The following is a 15963-nucleotide window of genomic DNA, read 5'->3' on the forward strand; positions in this document are numbered from 1 at the left end:
ATCCGACCAGGTGCATCCAATTTCTTGGTTTAGGGTTGCGGTCAGGCAGTATATCTAAATGGCCGCTTCTCGAATTCGTCTCTAGGTAGTTGAGTCTTCCCTTGCAATAATAACCAAAACTAGCATAGTAACGAAGGTGATCAACCTGTGCAGTTGTAGCTAGCCACCCTCCTAAAGTTACCGTGCTTCTTCATTCTGATACGTTGCACCGAATTTTATAGACATGCTTACATTTCTTTTAATTAACAGCGGATTTGTGGTGATCAAAACAATATTTTCGAGAAAGGAGGGAAACATGTACTAGTATTTAACATCAATGGTTTGTAAACAGTATAATTTTTCTAACCTTCCACACTCAATTCCACGTGATCAACTTTTGTGACAGCAACTAAACCTTCGACTTTATAAAGCTCGCAGGCATAAAATCCTTCATCTTCCCTTTTAATGCTACTGATGGTAAATATGGCCTGACCAGAGGACGCATTACCAACAAAGACTCCACTCACACGTTGGCTGTAAGAGGCTGGAGCTTGAACTGATACTGAGCCAGTAGAGGAGAGAACTACCAACTTGGTTTGAATTATCTGGTATTTTGGATGTTTTAGTCCCCAAGTAACTACTGAAATTCCACCAGAAAAGCTCCACTTGAATGATACAGAAGATTCAACAGTACCAAAAATACTTTTTCCATTGTATGATGATGTGAACACCATTTCACTCTTAACTGACGGAAAAAAATAGTAAATGAGTCGGAAATCGTGGCTCACTATAGACAACATTCATTCTGAAAATATGAATGTAAATTCCTCTAAAGGTTAAATGAGGCCTAAAGGCCTCTGAAGGTGCGAGCAAAGTAATTCACATATATATAACGATGCTAATTGTCAGCGTGACCAAGACCACGGGTACATGTAGCCTGGGCCTTGGAGAGGGAGATTAGACTAGAGGAAGCTAAGTAAGACGAGCCATTGAAAGCCATAGAACGCTGTCCCCATTGACGAAAAGAATAAAGACTGAGTATAGAAGAATGATGGCGATTCCGAGTTCTGTGATTTCCCTGGAGCCAACTAAGAAATTAATATAATAACGTAAAGCCCATCATTAGGGATTTTAACTAACCACCCAAAAAGAGGGATGATATAAGCAGGGAACACCTTTTGTAATACTCTGAATCAAGACTTGAAAGTACTATATCTCTACGGAAAGCAAACACATGCAGGCATATACAATATAAAGCACTGAATTCTTTTCCATGGGTAGGTCTAATGTCAACTGCTTGGCTCACTATGGACAGCGTTTTCATAGCATAGTCTAGTAAAAAAAGGAACACTGCTTCCAGGTTAATTCTAAGCAATCTTGAAGCCGATTGCTTATGCTTGAAACACTGGACAGATGTCGACTCAAATGCGTGCTATTAATTGAAGTATTTATAGACGATTTGTGAACCCATGACTTGTGCGTTACCTGTGCCTGTTCGCTTGAACGCACAATTACGTAAGCTTAATAGTTCAATTGAAGGGGATCTGAGGCCTGTTTCTCCAAAGTCTCGAAGACGCCGGGGACCCGAAATTGAAATTCGTTTTTGTTTTGGAAAGCTGGTTGTTTAGTATGTTTTCAAGATAACTAAAAGCGAAATGATTTTGAGAATTGATGACTTCAAACCTTTCCCTTCTGAAGATACAGAGGGAATTTCGATACTCTACTGTTCAAGTTGTTTCGGGATTTTTGAGAAACGGGCCCGACCTGCACTAGTAACGCAGAAATATCAGGCTTTATTCATTTGTCCTATTTCGCTGCTGCCAAAGTAGAGCTCATAACTGCGATGATCATTCAATACTTAATGTTGCCTCCGTTTGTCTTTGTTCAAAGATATGATTTTCATATATTCTTTGCATCATATCAATGCTCGATCGTCCTTGGTTATAGATGAATTCAAAATGAATGGTTCTATGACAATCGATTATGTTCGACCTACGTATTTGAAACTAAATATGAACAGTTCTGCTTAGGTTGTCGACACGTTGACCAGTCTCGAACGAGAATCCTTCCAGCCTCATCATTATACGGCAAAAAAAAAGCGTACTACGGCTGATAGACTTCTTATTTCTTATAAACGTTCATGAGTGTTGTTAATCGTAATTGACCAGCAATGCTATTATCTGCAAAAATCAGTAAACCCGAAAGCAATCTTTTATGCCAATAAGCTTATTATGCACGTACAAACGTCAAAATGTATCATTCTGAATCTAGTGATATGCAACCTGAAGAATTTTACAGCCCGTGATGAAATGAAATATAAGTGATATTAAAAAGAAACACTAAATTATCAGGTTTCCTTTTATCAAGGGCTCTTAGTATGAATAAGTAATTTACGGCTCATTTTACTTTTCGCAATACTAAATATATGACGGAACGATACATAGAAACATTGTTTTCGTTCGTAAGAATTCGATTCATTGACCCACCTGATACTTGCATGACAGAAAAAAATACAACGAAAACACCCTCTCCATTCATCTTACTCGAAAAACCCCTCTGTTTCGGTGGAAAGTAAGGCAGACTTTTGAGAGTTTGTAACTGAATGCCCTTTGCAAATACTCCCAGAGCTCCGCTTTCTTTTCGTCAGTATGACCTTTCCAATTTATGTCAGCATGTGAGCTTGTGTCACGCATCAAGATCAAGTGTTATGCACAATAAAATACGCACGTAAACGCAGTTCGTTGTTCATTTTTTTCGTTTATTTCCTTTTGTTTTTGTCATGGCTGTTACACGGCTGCGAGTTCCCGTTTCGTTCATTTTTTACCGGACTTTTAAACCCACTAAAACTGTTGGACGATGCTATCATACATCTACACTATTCAGCCGTAAATTTCTTTATTGAAGCCATGGTGATGTCCATATCACTGGCGATGCCAACAAAACGCGGGGATGCCCGTATCGTGACAGCTGTGCCACCACTTGGAATAGCCAGTTCGAAAGGTAATTCGATCTTGGATTATTTCCATGGTAAAAAAAAACATTGGGTTGCATCCAATCGAAGGGCGGGTAATCACTCTCTAAGACTCTCGAATAGACTGACATAAAACCTTTTTTTTTTCGGCAACTGATACCTTTTTTATAGAAAATTAGACTATTATATATTCAAAGCTTTCGCACTAAACTGAGATGAGGGTTCAGTGACCCTATTTAGTTGTTTGTTGCTGTCTTAGCTGTCTTTTGTGAAAGACCATTTGCAAGGTTACTTGGAATGCGTCTGTCCTGGTTGGGTGATATGGCCTACCTGAAACCCCTCTTAAGGGGTGGCCCTTAACTACCAAACCGTTTCTATATGGACCCCTTCAAGTAGTCATTTCTCGAATTCCTTTAACTCTTTAGTAATCTTTTTTTACCAAGTGTGTTCTACTTAACATTCCTTTGTATGGTTCGACTCACAAACATATTTGGTAAATCACGTGACCAAAACAAAAAATGCCTAAAAACTCAGCGAGTTAACAATGTTTTTCACAATCTTTTAACGCAACAGCATTCTAACAAAATCTGAAGCATGGATTTTAAAAGAAATTATATTGATACGCTTTTCACAATATCAGTTCCATTTTTTGTCCAAATAGAAATTCCATGCAGCAGTTCACGAAAAATGATGGGAAGGTTCCCATCGGTGGGAGCTTTAACCTGTTTTCCACTGAAACGCGCGGCAGAGGACTGGGACTAGTTGCGCATGTGCCTTCTGATTGAAGTGATGCCAGATCTTCATTGAAAAAGTTACTTCATATAACCATCCATGCAACTTTGTTGTGGGGCTGTTCCATGGCAACCATTGTCTTTCTGCAGTTAAGTGTTTGAGGAGGCAGTGTGGCCCAGTGGTTAGGGCGCTTGCCTTGAGAACCGGAGATCCCGGGTTCAAGACCCGCTCTGGCCACTCGTTGAATTTGATCCTGGTTGTCCCTGGTTCAACTTGCCAGCTGCACTTATAAATAGCTAACTGGTTTGCCCCCGGCCGGTTGGGATTCTTAACAATTGTCGTTGTTCTGTTCCGTCGTTTCGTTGTGTTTCATTGGCCCTTAAAAGCCCCTATGGGGAGTGGTAAATTAAGTATGTTTGTATGTATGGATGGATGTAAGTGTCACCCCCCTTAATTCTGAGGGTTAAGAAATCATATGATTTTGATATCATATGAACTGTGTTTCGGAAGTATGAAAATTGGCTAAAGGGGTATACCACAGCCATTACGGATGAACAATATGTCACTATACAGACTCGCGCCATTGTCAAAAATTAGTCGATATTTTAGGCAAACTTATAGGGCTAAAAAAACTAGTAAGTAGAAGAGGGATCATGGCTTTATTTGTATGCATTTATTTTTCGAGTATCCCAGAATATCTTATGCTAGAAACATCTTGTAAAGAGGCCTACAATGAAAGATAGGAGAAGTCTTTCGATGGTGTCGAAAATCGGGATTCTCCCCCTCCCCTAAGGGGGCACAAAGCAAAAAATGGCCGATTTTATAGGCAAAATCCTAAGAGCTAAGACATATGAAATACAAGTGGGATTATGGCCCAGCTAGTATGCATAGACTCTCAAAGGACCCCAGAATTCTTTTGGGCAAAAAATCTCTTGGAAACGGCCTAGAGTCGAAAATAGGGATTTACCGATATTTTGCTGAGGGGTGACCAACCGCCGATTATTAGGCAAACGTCTAGAAGATGAAAAACTAGGAAATAAAATTCGTGATATGGCCTAATTAGTATGCATTGATTCTCGAAGGATTCTCATACTGGAATAGGTCTTTTATCAAAAAAGTCTCATCTGTAGATTTTTCTTGCCTAATTAATTTAGAAAACATGTGAAGTTTTCACAAGAATTCCTTTGAAACTCGAAAAGACACGAGACCCCAAACTTCGCTATTTTTTTTAAATTCAAGGCCGCTTGACATCATGGTATTTCACCCGGTATTAACTGTACATGCAATTTGTAACGGTCGATCTCGACTTGATTCGACTGTGCAAGAAACCTTCGCCAAACCGACAAACCGCCAAACCTTCGCAATGGACACCTTCGCCAAAATCCGGCGACGCGTCGGTAAGGAGGGGAAAATTAACCTTCCGCAAAACCCATCAAATCACCCGAGACGCCACAGAAACTAAAAGGAAAGCGAACTTATTTATTTGACTGTCAGTAAGAGACTGAGGTTTATTTGATTTTATTTCAGGTAATTTTAGCTCTTGAGGGGACACAAATATGTTCAGCAATAGTTTTATTCAAAAGAATAATTAAAGCACGAAATAGCTTTAGTAATAAATGCTTTGTTTATAGCTAGTGGAAGTGCACTTAGCTACCCAAGCTAGTTTACAGGCACTCCACCGTTAACAAGAAGAAAGAAACAATTCAAACTTAACAGAAGAACCCCAACTGGCGGGAGGCAGCCAGTTGGCTGTTTACAAAGCGTGGTAGAGTTGAATCTGGGACAACCAGAAACAAATTCAAGCACAGGTTAGAACGGGATTTGAATCCGGAGCAGCCGCATGCAAACCCAACGCACTAACCACCGGACCACACTGCCTCCTTTAGCGTACGTTTGACTTCCGGTTTCATAGAGAGTTAGTTCCAAGAGTTAGACGGAAAAAATATGGGGGGTCCACGACAAATGATAACTATCAATACTGAAAGATGATAAAACTCGATTGTAATATGTAGTCTCTGAACAATCCAATACTTTATGTTTTAAAGGGAACCTCCACTAAAACAAGAATATAAGTTTAAAACACTGAACATAATATTTACCATCAAAATTGTTCGAACATTTTCGAATGGAGGCGTTTGTATCCAAAATAAAGACATTTCAAAAACGCTTGTTTTGGTTTTCAAATTTCCCGGGCGCTGCCATTTTGAAAATTGTGACGTGTAATGGTTGCCCTATTATTTCAAAACAAAAGCTGTTTGTATGAATACAATAAAGCAACCATTTCATGTCACAATTTTTCAAAATGGCAGCGCCCGGAAATTTGAAAACCAAAACAAGCGTTTTTGAAATTGGTGTATTTCGGATACAAACGCTTCCATTGGAAAAAGATCGGACAATTGTGATTGTAAACATCATGTTCAATATTTTTGAGTTAAATTTTTTAGTGGAGGTTCCCTTTAGCTCTTCAAGTCCGAAGCGAGATTGTCCCGGTGAGGGACACGACCGGCACCTTATTAAAAAAGAATGTGAGTGATCCCAATTTTCAACGCTTGCCGCCTGCCGAAATTTCCTAGACAGTTACCTTCTGCGTGGGAAGTTTTTTCGAGACCGCACCAATTTGTTTAGTTGGGTCTCTATTCTTGCGTATTTTAGCCCCAGGAAAAAAAAAAAACGTTTTTCGGACAAAATGAAAAAAAAAAAAAAATTAAAGAAAAACAGACAAAAGTTAAGCAACTTTGATTAAAAGTATCCTCATAATTTACAGAAACGTGTCATGCTTTAAATGCGATCTTCTAATTTCATAGCACATCCAGTTGTTACTATAAAATCGTCTTAACATTAATTCTTAAGTTAAAAATATGCACTTCTAGGCTGGAAAAAAATCAATACTTCAATACGTGGCAACCATGAAAAAGGCAGTATCCAAGTCACTTTTCGATTCTCTTGTAAGTCCGATAACCTGAATAGTATTCTCAAGAGTGAATTAGATGAGCGCTCTTGCCTCAGCACAGTCACAAATAGATTTATTTTTGGATACACTTTGCACACGAAACAAACAAAGGGCCGCCAATTTTAACCAATCGGAAGAAGCCATGTCAAGCGTGACTGCTTCTGCCATGTTTTTTCAGGGACATGACAACTGATTTTCACGGGAACGGGTATCCTAAAAATAGACTCATTTGTGACAGTGCTGGGAGCCCACACATGCCTTATCTAACTCTATTCTGTACAGAGCGAGTTCCAATCGAGTGTCGTAAAACTAAAACCAAAGTAATTACTTTGGCCAATCAAAAAGGACGGAGACTATCCAGTAAACCAACCAGAACTCGAAGTAATTACACGTAGCCGACACAAAGCGCGGGGAAATGTGTACGCGCGAGCCTCTCGGTTTTGGTTTCACTTCTGATTGATTGAAAAAGTGGCGCGAGAACTTTCAACCAATCACTGAGCGAAGTAATGCAAAACACTCAACACTCAATTGAAAACCGCTCTATCTTAATTTGACAATTATTATCTACTTGTGTGAGTTAGACAATCAAGCAATTGTATCAAGCTTTTATTTCACAAGTAAGATACATAGTTCGTGGGAGATGTCAATCAATCAATGAATCGATGAATGAATGAATGAATGAATGAATCAATCAATCAACTTTAGACAGAGAGGGCGAGGAGTAGGAGTTCTTGAGAACTTGTCACCACTAGTACGTACGTGTATCGTAAAACCGATCTAAGAAAGGAGATGCTAGTAATCAGAATAGACATTATCATATGGCCCGTAGGGCCCCGCGCTCTTTCATTGTAAAACTGTTGGGAAAATCCCCGTACGACGGCCGTACGCATTAGCGCGAGCAGGGCCGGTAAAAGCCGTGCGGCCCTACTAGGAAAACGTACTGCTCCATGTGATGCGAGTTTAGAGGATTTCGTCGCTTTAAACATCCAAGCTATTTACAGTCAGAAAAGCAAATGCAAACAGCATATTAGATAAATTTTCTGTGCAAATTTTTGTTACGTATTTTGCCCAAACTTCATATTCTGAGTGCTCATGAAAAGTGTAAAGGGCCCATACAATAAAATGCTTATTGATTGAGTTTAGAACGGATTGGGCAGGTAAATATTTGGCCGTTGGTCTCAGTACACGGATCTAGCTGCGTTCAGTCGGTCCGTACGCCATATCCTCGGGCCAAATATTTTCCGTTCCGGCCCTTCTACTCAGTCGATAAGTACATATTATTTACAAATCTCCTAAATGTAGACAAAAGAAACAACATGAAACGATGACTGTATTTATCACTTCAACAAACAGACTTGAATTGAAAGGACTTCATTATTTTCTCAAATTCCTATTTTTTTGCTATGTTAATGTTTTCCAATCAACTAGCAAAGTAAGTAGAAAGTAAGATTGAACGTACTTTGTACACAATTCCTTTTATTCTGATAATCACGAGATTTTCTGTTTCAGCTAATCGACTCTAAGATCAGTTCACGAGTGAATTAGGTAAGAGTATTGATCTATCACTTTGTGGTCTTGCCCCAGTTCAGTCACAAACAGATTTATTTTTAGATACACCTTGCGCGCGAAACAAACAAATGGCCGCCAATTTTAACCAATCGGAAGAAGCCATGTCACGCTTGACTGCTTCTGCCATGTTTTTTCAAGGACACGACAACTGATTTTCGCGAGAACGGGTGTTCTAAAAATAGACACATTTGTGACTGTGCTGGGGAGCCCACGCCATAACACTCTTATCTAATTCACTCTTGATCAGTTATATTAGCATACAATTTTGTGTCGTACTGACTGAGGTTCACGTACATCTGCAAAAGAAAGATATTGATTGTTTTAAGCTTTTACTTGATAATTTCAGCCAACCACCATAGACTCAAACTATTTCCAATACTCAAGAGAGCCAAGAACGAGGAAATACGGTAACTCAAGAATGGCTGTAAAAATCATGAATAAGAAAGAGACGCCTGGTGGCGTTTACGTGGAATGCTACTACTTGTGTAAAATGTGAAAGTTGGCTGCAAATGTCACTGATCCCTGAAGCCGACTTAGAGTCACAAGGGACGTGGTAAATGGCTATGGAAGGTTACGTGTGATGATAATCGAACATTTCCTTTGCGACTTCAAGCGTTTTCATGACCACATTTAATAAAAAAAATTTTAGTTACATTTATTTGCGGTGGGAACTGGAAGACAAGAAGTGTAATATTCCAGCGTTCATTGCTGTTCTATCGCGCTTGACCGACAAAATCGATTTCAAACTACGCTTAGGTTGCTACAACAAGTTGCAAAATTGTTGAGACACTTTCATTAAAAAACACCTTTTCTAACTTCCAATACTCGGCGTATCTAGAATTTAAACCTTTCCCACTTTCTCTCCCCTCTCCCCCTTTCAATGTTGACTGCTTAAGTTCCCAACATTTTTTTGTCTCGCTAGCAACACTGATAAGGGGGGAAGGGGGGCTGCAGTGTGAGAGATAATAGGGAAATTAATAACGCCCCAAGAAGGTGAAGTGTCTCCACTATTTTTGCAACTTGTAGCTCTTAGAACAGACGAAGACCACTTGAAGTAATACTTTCTCCTGCGAATTCAGTCTGAGAACGAAGTAATTCGAAGAAAGAAATAGACAATAACTTCTTCAAAAACCTGACCTTTACCTTCAGGTCACGCGCATAAATTCTATAATACAAGTTGCGAAATTTCAATCACAAAAGCCAAGGTATTATGTAACATCAGTAGCAAAGTAGTTTCTTTCCTTGTCCTCACATTCCTGTGACCTCTTCGTTTTCTTCCCGCCCTAAACGTGAACCTACTCCAAGCGTTTTTTGCCGCGTTAAACGTGAACCGACTCCAAGCGTTTTCTTGAATCAATCTCATATGTGCTGTCATTCATTAAAAGAATTTAAGTTACATTTATTTACGGTGGGAATTGTAAATGAAGGCGAGAGGTGTAATATTCTCCCCTTCATGGCTGTTCCATCGCGCTTGACCGACAAAATCGATTTCAAAGGAGGCTTAGGTTGCTAGCTCTTAGAGCAGACTAAGATCACTTCAAGGATACTTTTTTTTTTGTGCGAAATTAGTCTGAGAATGCAGTAATTTATGATTTGGAGAAGCAACACCGCAGTAGCGACACAAAAGGCTTGCTTTGGAATCATGTTTACTACAGAGTAAATCGCGGGAATGGCGAAATCCGATCAATTGCTTAAATCAGAATTTGGAAAGGTTCTCACATAAATGGGACCCAAAAAATTTTCAAATTTTTGTCACTTCCGTTCGTGGTTTCAAATCAAGGGATTTTTCCACTTGGTCTACCATAGGCATCTTTTGTAATAAAGCAGGAACAAGGATGAGGTCTTTTCTTTGGCACAGGCAGACCAGGTTTTGTCTGCTTACTTCAGTATAATCAAGTGTGCGTGCAGCGAGAAACAGCTCGATAAATACCCAGAATCCTCCCTTGATTCCCTTACCTTGTGATTCCTCTCCATATCCTTCATTGTTTTCCTCAGCTTTTCAAATGTAGGTCGATCACTTGGATCTTTTTCCCAACACTTCATCATGATTTCATACCTAAATTGAAAGATTCTCACTTCAGTATTAAGAGGGAATTTATTGTCAAGCTATCTCTCATTTACTTATTACTCATAACCACAATGAGATAGAGAAATCAAAAAAGTCATTTACAGTTTGTTATCCACATGTCTTGGCTTAGGCATTCTGTATCCTTCCTGGATTTTATCCGCAATAAGTCTAGCGTTTGTGTCCGGGTATGGAGATCCACCTATGGGTATAACGTTGCAGTTTCAATTACACTTCTTACTAGCATGAAATTTGTCAAATTTATAATGCATGGATAGTAACATTTCTTCAAAATCTTGTGCTGGTATGAAAATATTTTTAAGGCATCTTTTTGTCATTTTGTCAGCCCTTAGAAGAAAATCTTACCTACTGTAAAGATTTCGTAGAGAAGAACGCCATAACTCCACCTTCGAAAAGGAGCAGAACAAATGAATGATGAAACAAAGCAAATAGGCATCCAAACAAGTGAACATGTACCAGAGAAAAGCTGTGACAACAAATGCCTGAACTAAAGAGTTTAAGTCCTTGCAGAAAGCTATTTGGGTCTTCTGCAAATCGGAGTAGCAATGGACATTAATCTCCTCCAAAGGGGAAAAGTTACAACTAACCCCTTACTAACCGAGCGCGATGGCCGTACTGGGAAATATTGGCCCGAGGACGTGGCAATAAGAAAAATGACCGAGGGCCAATATCCCCAGGACGGTCCCGAGAAATTGAGGTCAGTAAGTTGTTTATTGTATGGTATCGTTTCTTTGAGCGATCGGACACTTCTCCGCTTGCTGAATGTTCGTAATCTTCCTTTTCCATCAGCGAACTTTGAACGGTAACCTTTTACATGTAAAACTAAATTCCGCTTGCCATAATTGTACTGTTGTGGTGAAAAAAATAAATTCCACTTTTTTAGCACTTTTAAAAAATTTTTTTGTGTTTTGCTCAACTTGAACTTCCCAAGAGAGAGAAAAATACGGAAACGGGCCGTTTCCGTGGTAATGGTCCGTACTGTAAAATCCCAACTAAAAACCAGCAAATTAGAGTGCTCCATTTAGTCTAAGAATAATTGCTTGCCATATAACAATGCAATTTAAAGAAACATACTTACACGTCACTTTGTGTCGTGTATACTCGGTAAAGCAAGGCCTCATATGCAGTCCACTTAACAGGCAACCGGCCCTATGAAGGCAAAACCATCTTGAAATAAGTTTAGAGAACGATAGTGTAATAATGTAAGGAAATTATGGGGCGGTTTTCAATAGCAAAGATGGCACAAATTTAACCAATTATGGTCCATCATAGTATACAAACTATGTTCACCAAAAAAAAATTGTTGTAGCTCTACCCGACTTTTTCTGGTATAAATATCATCCTGTTCCACATTCCTCGCCATCCCAAAATCTGTCACTTTGCACTTCTCTCCTTCACCAACAAGAACATTTCTCGCTGCCAAGTCCCGATGGATTATCTAAGAGAAATTGTGTATGCATATGTGTTACAAAGATAAGTATCTCTATCCACAAACGTGACTCCATCAACACTAAAGGGCAAAGTATAATCAATGGCTCCATAACTGAATGTAAAAGGTCACATTTATCTACATATTAATTGATCAGACTCTGAGACTTGCAATAATCAATCTATGCAATTTTGATATTGCATTTCCTAGTGGATATCCCCAACTATGTCAACTACAATGAACAGAAAGGAAAGATTCCAAAATAAAACAGAAAACGATGAAAAAACCCATCCCCGTCTTGGCTATTGACAAAGTGTAGGGGAGTTGAATAAACCTTTCCAGGGTTTTTAGCCGCCATATTGACTGGGGTGCAAACAAAACTTCGTTACCTGGCAACGCGCCATACAATTCCTTTCAAAGACCCCTGTGCTTCGCTACTTTTGATCCTTTTCCAGCTGTCTCCCGTAATATATTTTCATTTCTATCCCTATAATCCTGTGACCGATAAAACGACGGTGTTATAAGAGGTGGGCAATTATTTTTCCGTGCAAAATAAGTTTCTATCTATGAATTTTACGGGAATATTGTCATAGCTAACCGTGCAACAGTGATCACTCGCGGTCGCCATTAATTAATTTTGAAGTAGAATTTTTGAGCTGACCTAACACAAATAAAGAGTAACTAGACAAAGAAAAACATTGAAATAGATACTTTATATTCGCAGACAACATCCCTATACACTTTTCACATGCACCAGCCCGAGCGATAAGCTCCCTTTTATTGCTACTCAAACCTAGCCCTTGCAAACTTAAGCTTTTCTGAAGAAAATTTCATATTAATCTTCCGGATTTTTACTAGAGGGCTCTCTTTTAGAGTGAGATGTGATGAACGTAGTGGAAACCTAAAATGGAAACAAATCCAATCCAATTTTCCGCTGCGTTGACCGCACTTTAAGGCCAATAATTTACACAAAACCAATATCATTGAGTTGAATATTTAACAATTATCCTGCGCAATTGCGTGGAATATCGCGTGATCCTTAGTCGACGAGGCCGTAAAAATTTAAGCCGACTGAGTTGGCTAAAATCAGGCGATATTCCGCAAGATTGAGCAGGATAATCGTTTTATTATTCAACATTGATAACAAAGCGCAATTTTCTTCGTTTATTGGAAAAAAAAAAGCTGGAAAGACTACCATTTTTTCTCTGCGACACAAAAAATTACGTATATCGACGATATCTTTTGAGTAAGCACGACGAATATTGAGCGCGCTATGACCATATTTGGACATTGTCACAATGTGGTGAATAATAAATATATTTATTCCGTCTGTCAAAGGTATGATATTAAGATTCATGTGTACGATGCTTTCAGAGGCATTGTGCTTTCCAACTGTTCTTGATAGTCGTGTAGAACAATTATGACAATATGACTAGCTCTCATAAAATGAATTATATTTCGCTCAGAAAAACAATTGTTCACTTTTGCTCATGTCTTATCTTCAGGGAAGCACATGATTTCAACGATGATAATAACAATTAGTACAAATACACAGGTGATTATACAAAATCGCGCGCTCTCATGGGCTCGCTATCTCGGCTTATCAGCGATAATCACCTCGACGGACAAAATGGCTGCCAGTAGTCCGTTTTCGCCATCGTGTAAGTTTGTTTGTGAAACGAATTTGATTTTTTTTTTTTTTCCGGCGTGGAAAAGTTTTTTCTAAAACACAGCAAGAAAACAAACACATTCTGCAAGGTTAACCGATAAGTCACGGGGGCGATTTTTTTTAAAGGGAATGTCCTGGCCGCGGTTTGTTGGCCCTAGCCGCCGAGGTTTTTGTTTCTTTTTTTGCCCCCTACAACGACCCCCCAATATGGTGGTGAAAAAAAACCGCTGGGAAAAAAGGGTTCCCCTATTCGGGAACCCCATCTAAAAAAGGCGAATACGGTTTTTTTTTTGTCCCCTCAGAGTGAGTTTTTTTTTTCAACACGGGAACAATCCGCATCCCGAATATAAACCGTAATCGACAAAAACCAACTACAACCAACACCAAAACGCCCCCCCTTCCTTTACAATAATTTTATATAAAAAACACTTTTCAGTAAGACAACCCACCCCCCCTAGTTTTTTTTGTTTTCCTAGACCAGACCCCCCACAGTAGCTTTTCCATTCCATCAGCAAACCTGCCAATGGGCGAAAATTTCAAATCAGCTGGTTCCGATGTTCCAGATTTGGGGTCTTCTTGGTTTTTTTTTTTTTTTTTTTTTTATATACGGGTTCCTTATATTAAAGTGTTCCCCCCGTTCAGTCCTCGGCTTTCCTTTCACGCATGTCCCATTGTGTGGAGCGCACTTCAGATTTTTTTTTGGCCCTCCACTTAATGAAACGCAATTCTCTGTTTTCCCCCGTTTTCTCGAAAATTATCTGTTTAAAAATTCATGAGTGAAACAGGGGAACGGGGTTTGGGATGGAACAGATGGATGGATTCAATCCGAACTAAAGTTTTAATGATTTTTTTTCTGCTGGGGCGTTTTTTCTACTGTCTTAGTAAAAATTATTTACCTGGCGCTGAAAAAGGTTGGCTTCGAGCGTAGCTTTTTTTCGCCGTATAAGGTTGTTTAACGTCCCCCCCTTTGTAATTCCCTCAAAACAACGAAAACAAATGATAGAAGTATCCTGCCAAGTCCGTCTAACGGTTAAACAGTGATAATAGGACAGCAAGTATTACAATTTTTGTTTCCCCCAATAAAACAGTTCTAACGCCACGAAAGGCAAACAGGGCCCGTGCCCCTCCAAAGTTAATTTAAACCTCCTTTCCCAAGTCCCCACTGTCAAACTTTGTCTGCAACAGGCACGCCATAAGTTGTACCGAATTGGCCGAAAAAGTGTCCCCCCCCCCAAATCCCATGGAAATTTATTTTTCGGTGTAAAATTCAGATTATTGCCCAACTCCCCAAAAAATTAAAACGGGGAAAAAAGAACATAACACTAAACCTGGAAACTGGAGTGCCCCCTGGGTGACCGCACAAGTCCCCCTGTGGGCGTAGGTATTTTTTTCCAATCCTGTTTTTGAAACAAGTTTTTCCCCCTCCAGAAGGAAAACTCTTTCACTACTAGAAAGCGTTATACTAACAACGTTATCCATAACAGAATTGCAAAGAAACTGGAAAGTCCTGATAAAACAAAGGCAAAATGCTGAGATTTTGTGACTCCTAGCAACCACGTGCTTTCATATTCTGCATGTCAAATTTTGAAATTTCAATATTTTGCATGTCAAATCTTGAAATTTCAATATTCTGCATGTCAAATCTTGAAATTTCAATATTCTGGATGTCAAATCTGAAATCAATATTCTGCATGCCAAATCTTGAAATTTCAATATTCTGCATGTCAAATCTTGAAATTTCAATATTCTGCATGTCGAATCTTGAAATTTCAATACTCTGCATGTCAAATCTTGAAATTTCAATATTCTGCATGCCAAATCTTGAAATTTCAATATTCTGCATGTCAAATCTTAAAATTGCAATATCTGCATGTCAAATCTTGAAATTTCAATATTCTGCATCTCGAATATTGAAATTTCAATATTCTGCATGTCAAATACTGAAATTTTAATATTCTGCATGCCAAATATTGAAATTTCAATATTTCTGCATGTCAAATCTTAAAATTTCAATATTTGCATGCCAATCTTGAAATTCACAATTCTGCATTCGAATCTTGAAATTTCATATTCTGTGCATGTCAATCTTGAAATTTCAATATTCTGCATATCAAATCTTGAAATTTCAATATTCTGCATGTCGAATCTTGAAATTAAATTCTGCATGCCAACTCTTGAAATTTCAATATTCTGCATGTCAAATCTTGAAATTTCAAGATTTGGTAACTCATGGCTGGTAACTCACTCAGGCATAACTCACTCGCCTTAACTTACATCTTTGTTTAACCCAGTTCGTTATGGAGTAATTTGAATTGATTGATCGGGCACAGCGTTTGACGTCACTTACCTAAGATCGCTGTCTCATCTGTCGAGATGAGCACCTTGAGATGCCAAAATGTTAGCCTTATTTATCTCCCAAATCATCTTACATGAAATATGGTTTAATTAAAATCAAATAGCTTCTTGAACAGCTATACTTACCTCCTTCATTAGGCATTTTAACTGTCTTGATTTTCTCTTTAGTGACAGAGCTTTCGCCATATTTGTTAGTTGCGGTAACCACAAATTCGTACGTCTT

General features: G+C 38.8%; 2 protein-coding genes across 2 annotated transcripts in view; both read right to left on the reverse strand.

The window, feature by feature from the left end:
* Positions 1-3052, reverse strand: part of LOC138030400 (uncharacterized) — a 36862-nt gene extending 33810 nt beyond the window's left edge. The window contains exons 1-2 of the mRNA XM_068878316.1: positions 2466-3052; positions 347-724 (exon numbers count right to left, since the gene is read on the reverse strand). Coding sequence (XP_068734417.1) covers positions 347-724; positions 2466-2517 — 430 coding nt within the window. The 5' untranslated portion in view covers positions 2518-3052. The remainder of the gene's footprint in view (positions 1-346; positions 725-2465) is intronic.
* Positions 3053-7223: 4171 nt separating this feature from the next.
* The window catches only part of LOC138030401 (tyrosine kinase receptor Cad96Ca-like), a 169902-nt gene continuing 161162 nt past the window's right edge, over positions 7224-15963 (reverse strand). Inside the window, exons 4-9 of the mRNA XM_068878318.1 lie at positions 11603-11725; positions 11366-11436; positions 10633-10673; positions 10372-10468; positions 10158-10257; positions 7224-8497 (exon numbers count right to left, since the gene is read on the reverse strand). Coding sequence (XP_068734419.1) covers positions 8435-8497; positions 10158-10257; positions 10372-10468; positions 10633-10673; positions 11366-11436; positions 11603-11725 — 495 coding nt within the window. The 3' untranslated portion in view covers positions 7224-8434. The remainder of the gene's footprint in view (positions 8498-10157; positions 10258-10371; positions 10469-10632; positions 10674-11365; positions 11437-11602; positions 11726-15963) is intronic.

Source organism: Montipora capricornis, chromosome 13 (genome assembly GCF_036669925.1).
Source record: "Montipora capricornis isolate CH-2021 chromosome 13, ASM3666992v2, whole genome shotgun sequence".
NCBI lineage: Eukaryota > Metazoa > Cnidaria > Anthozoa > Scleractinia > Acroporidae > Montipora > Montipora capricornis.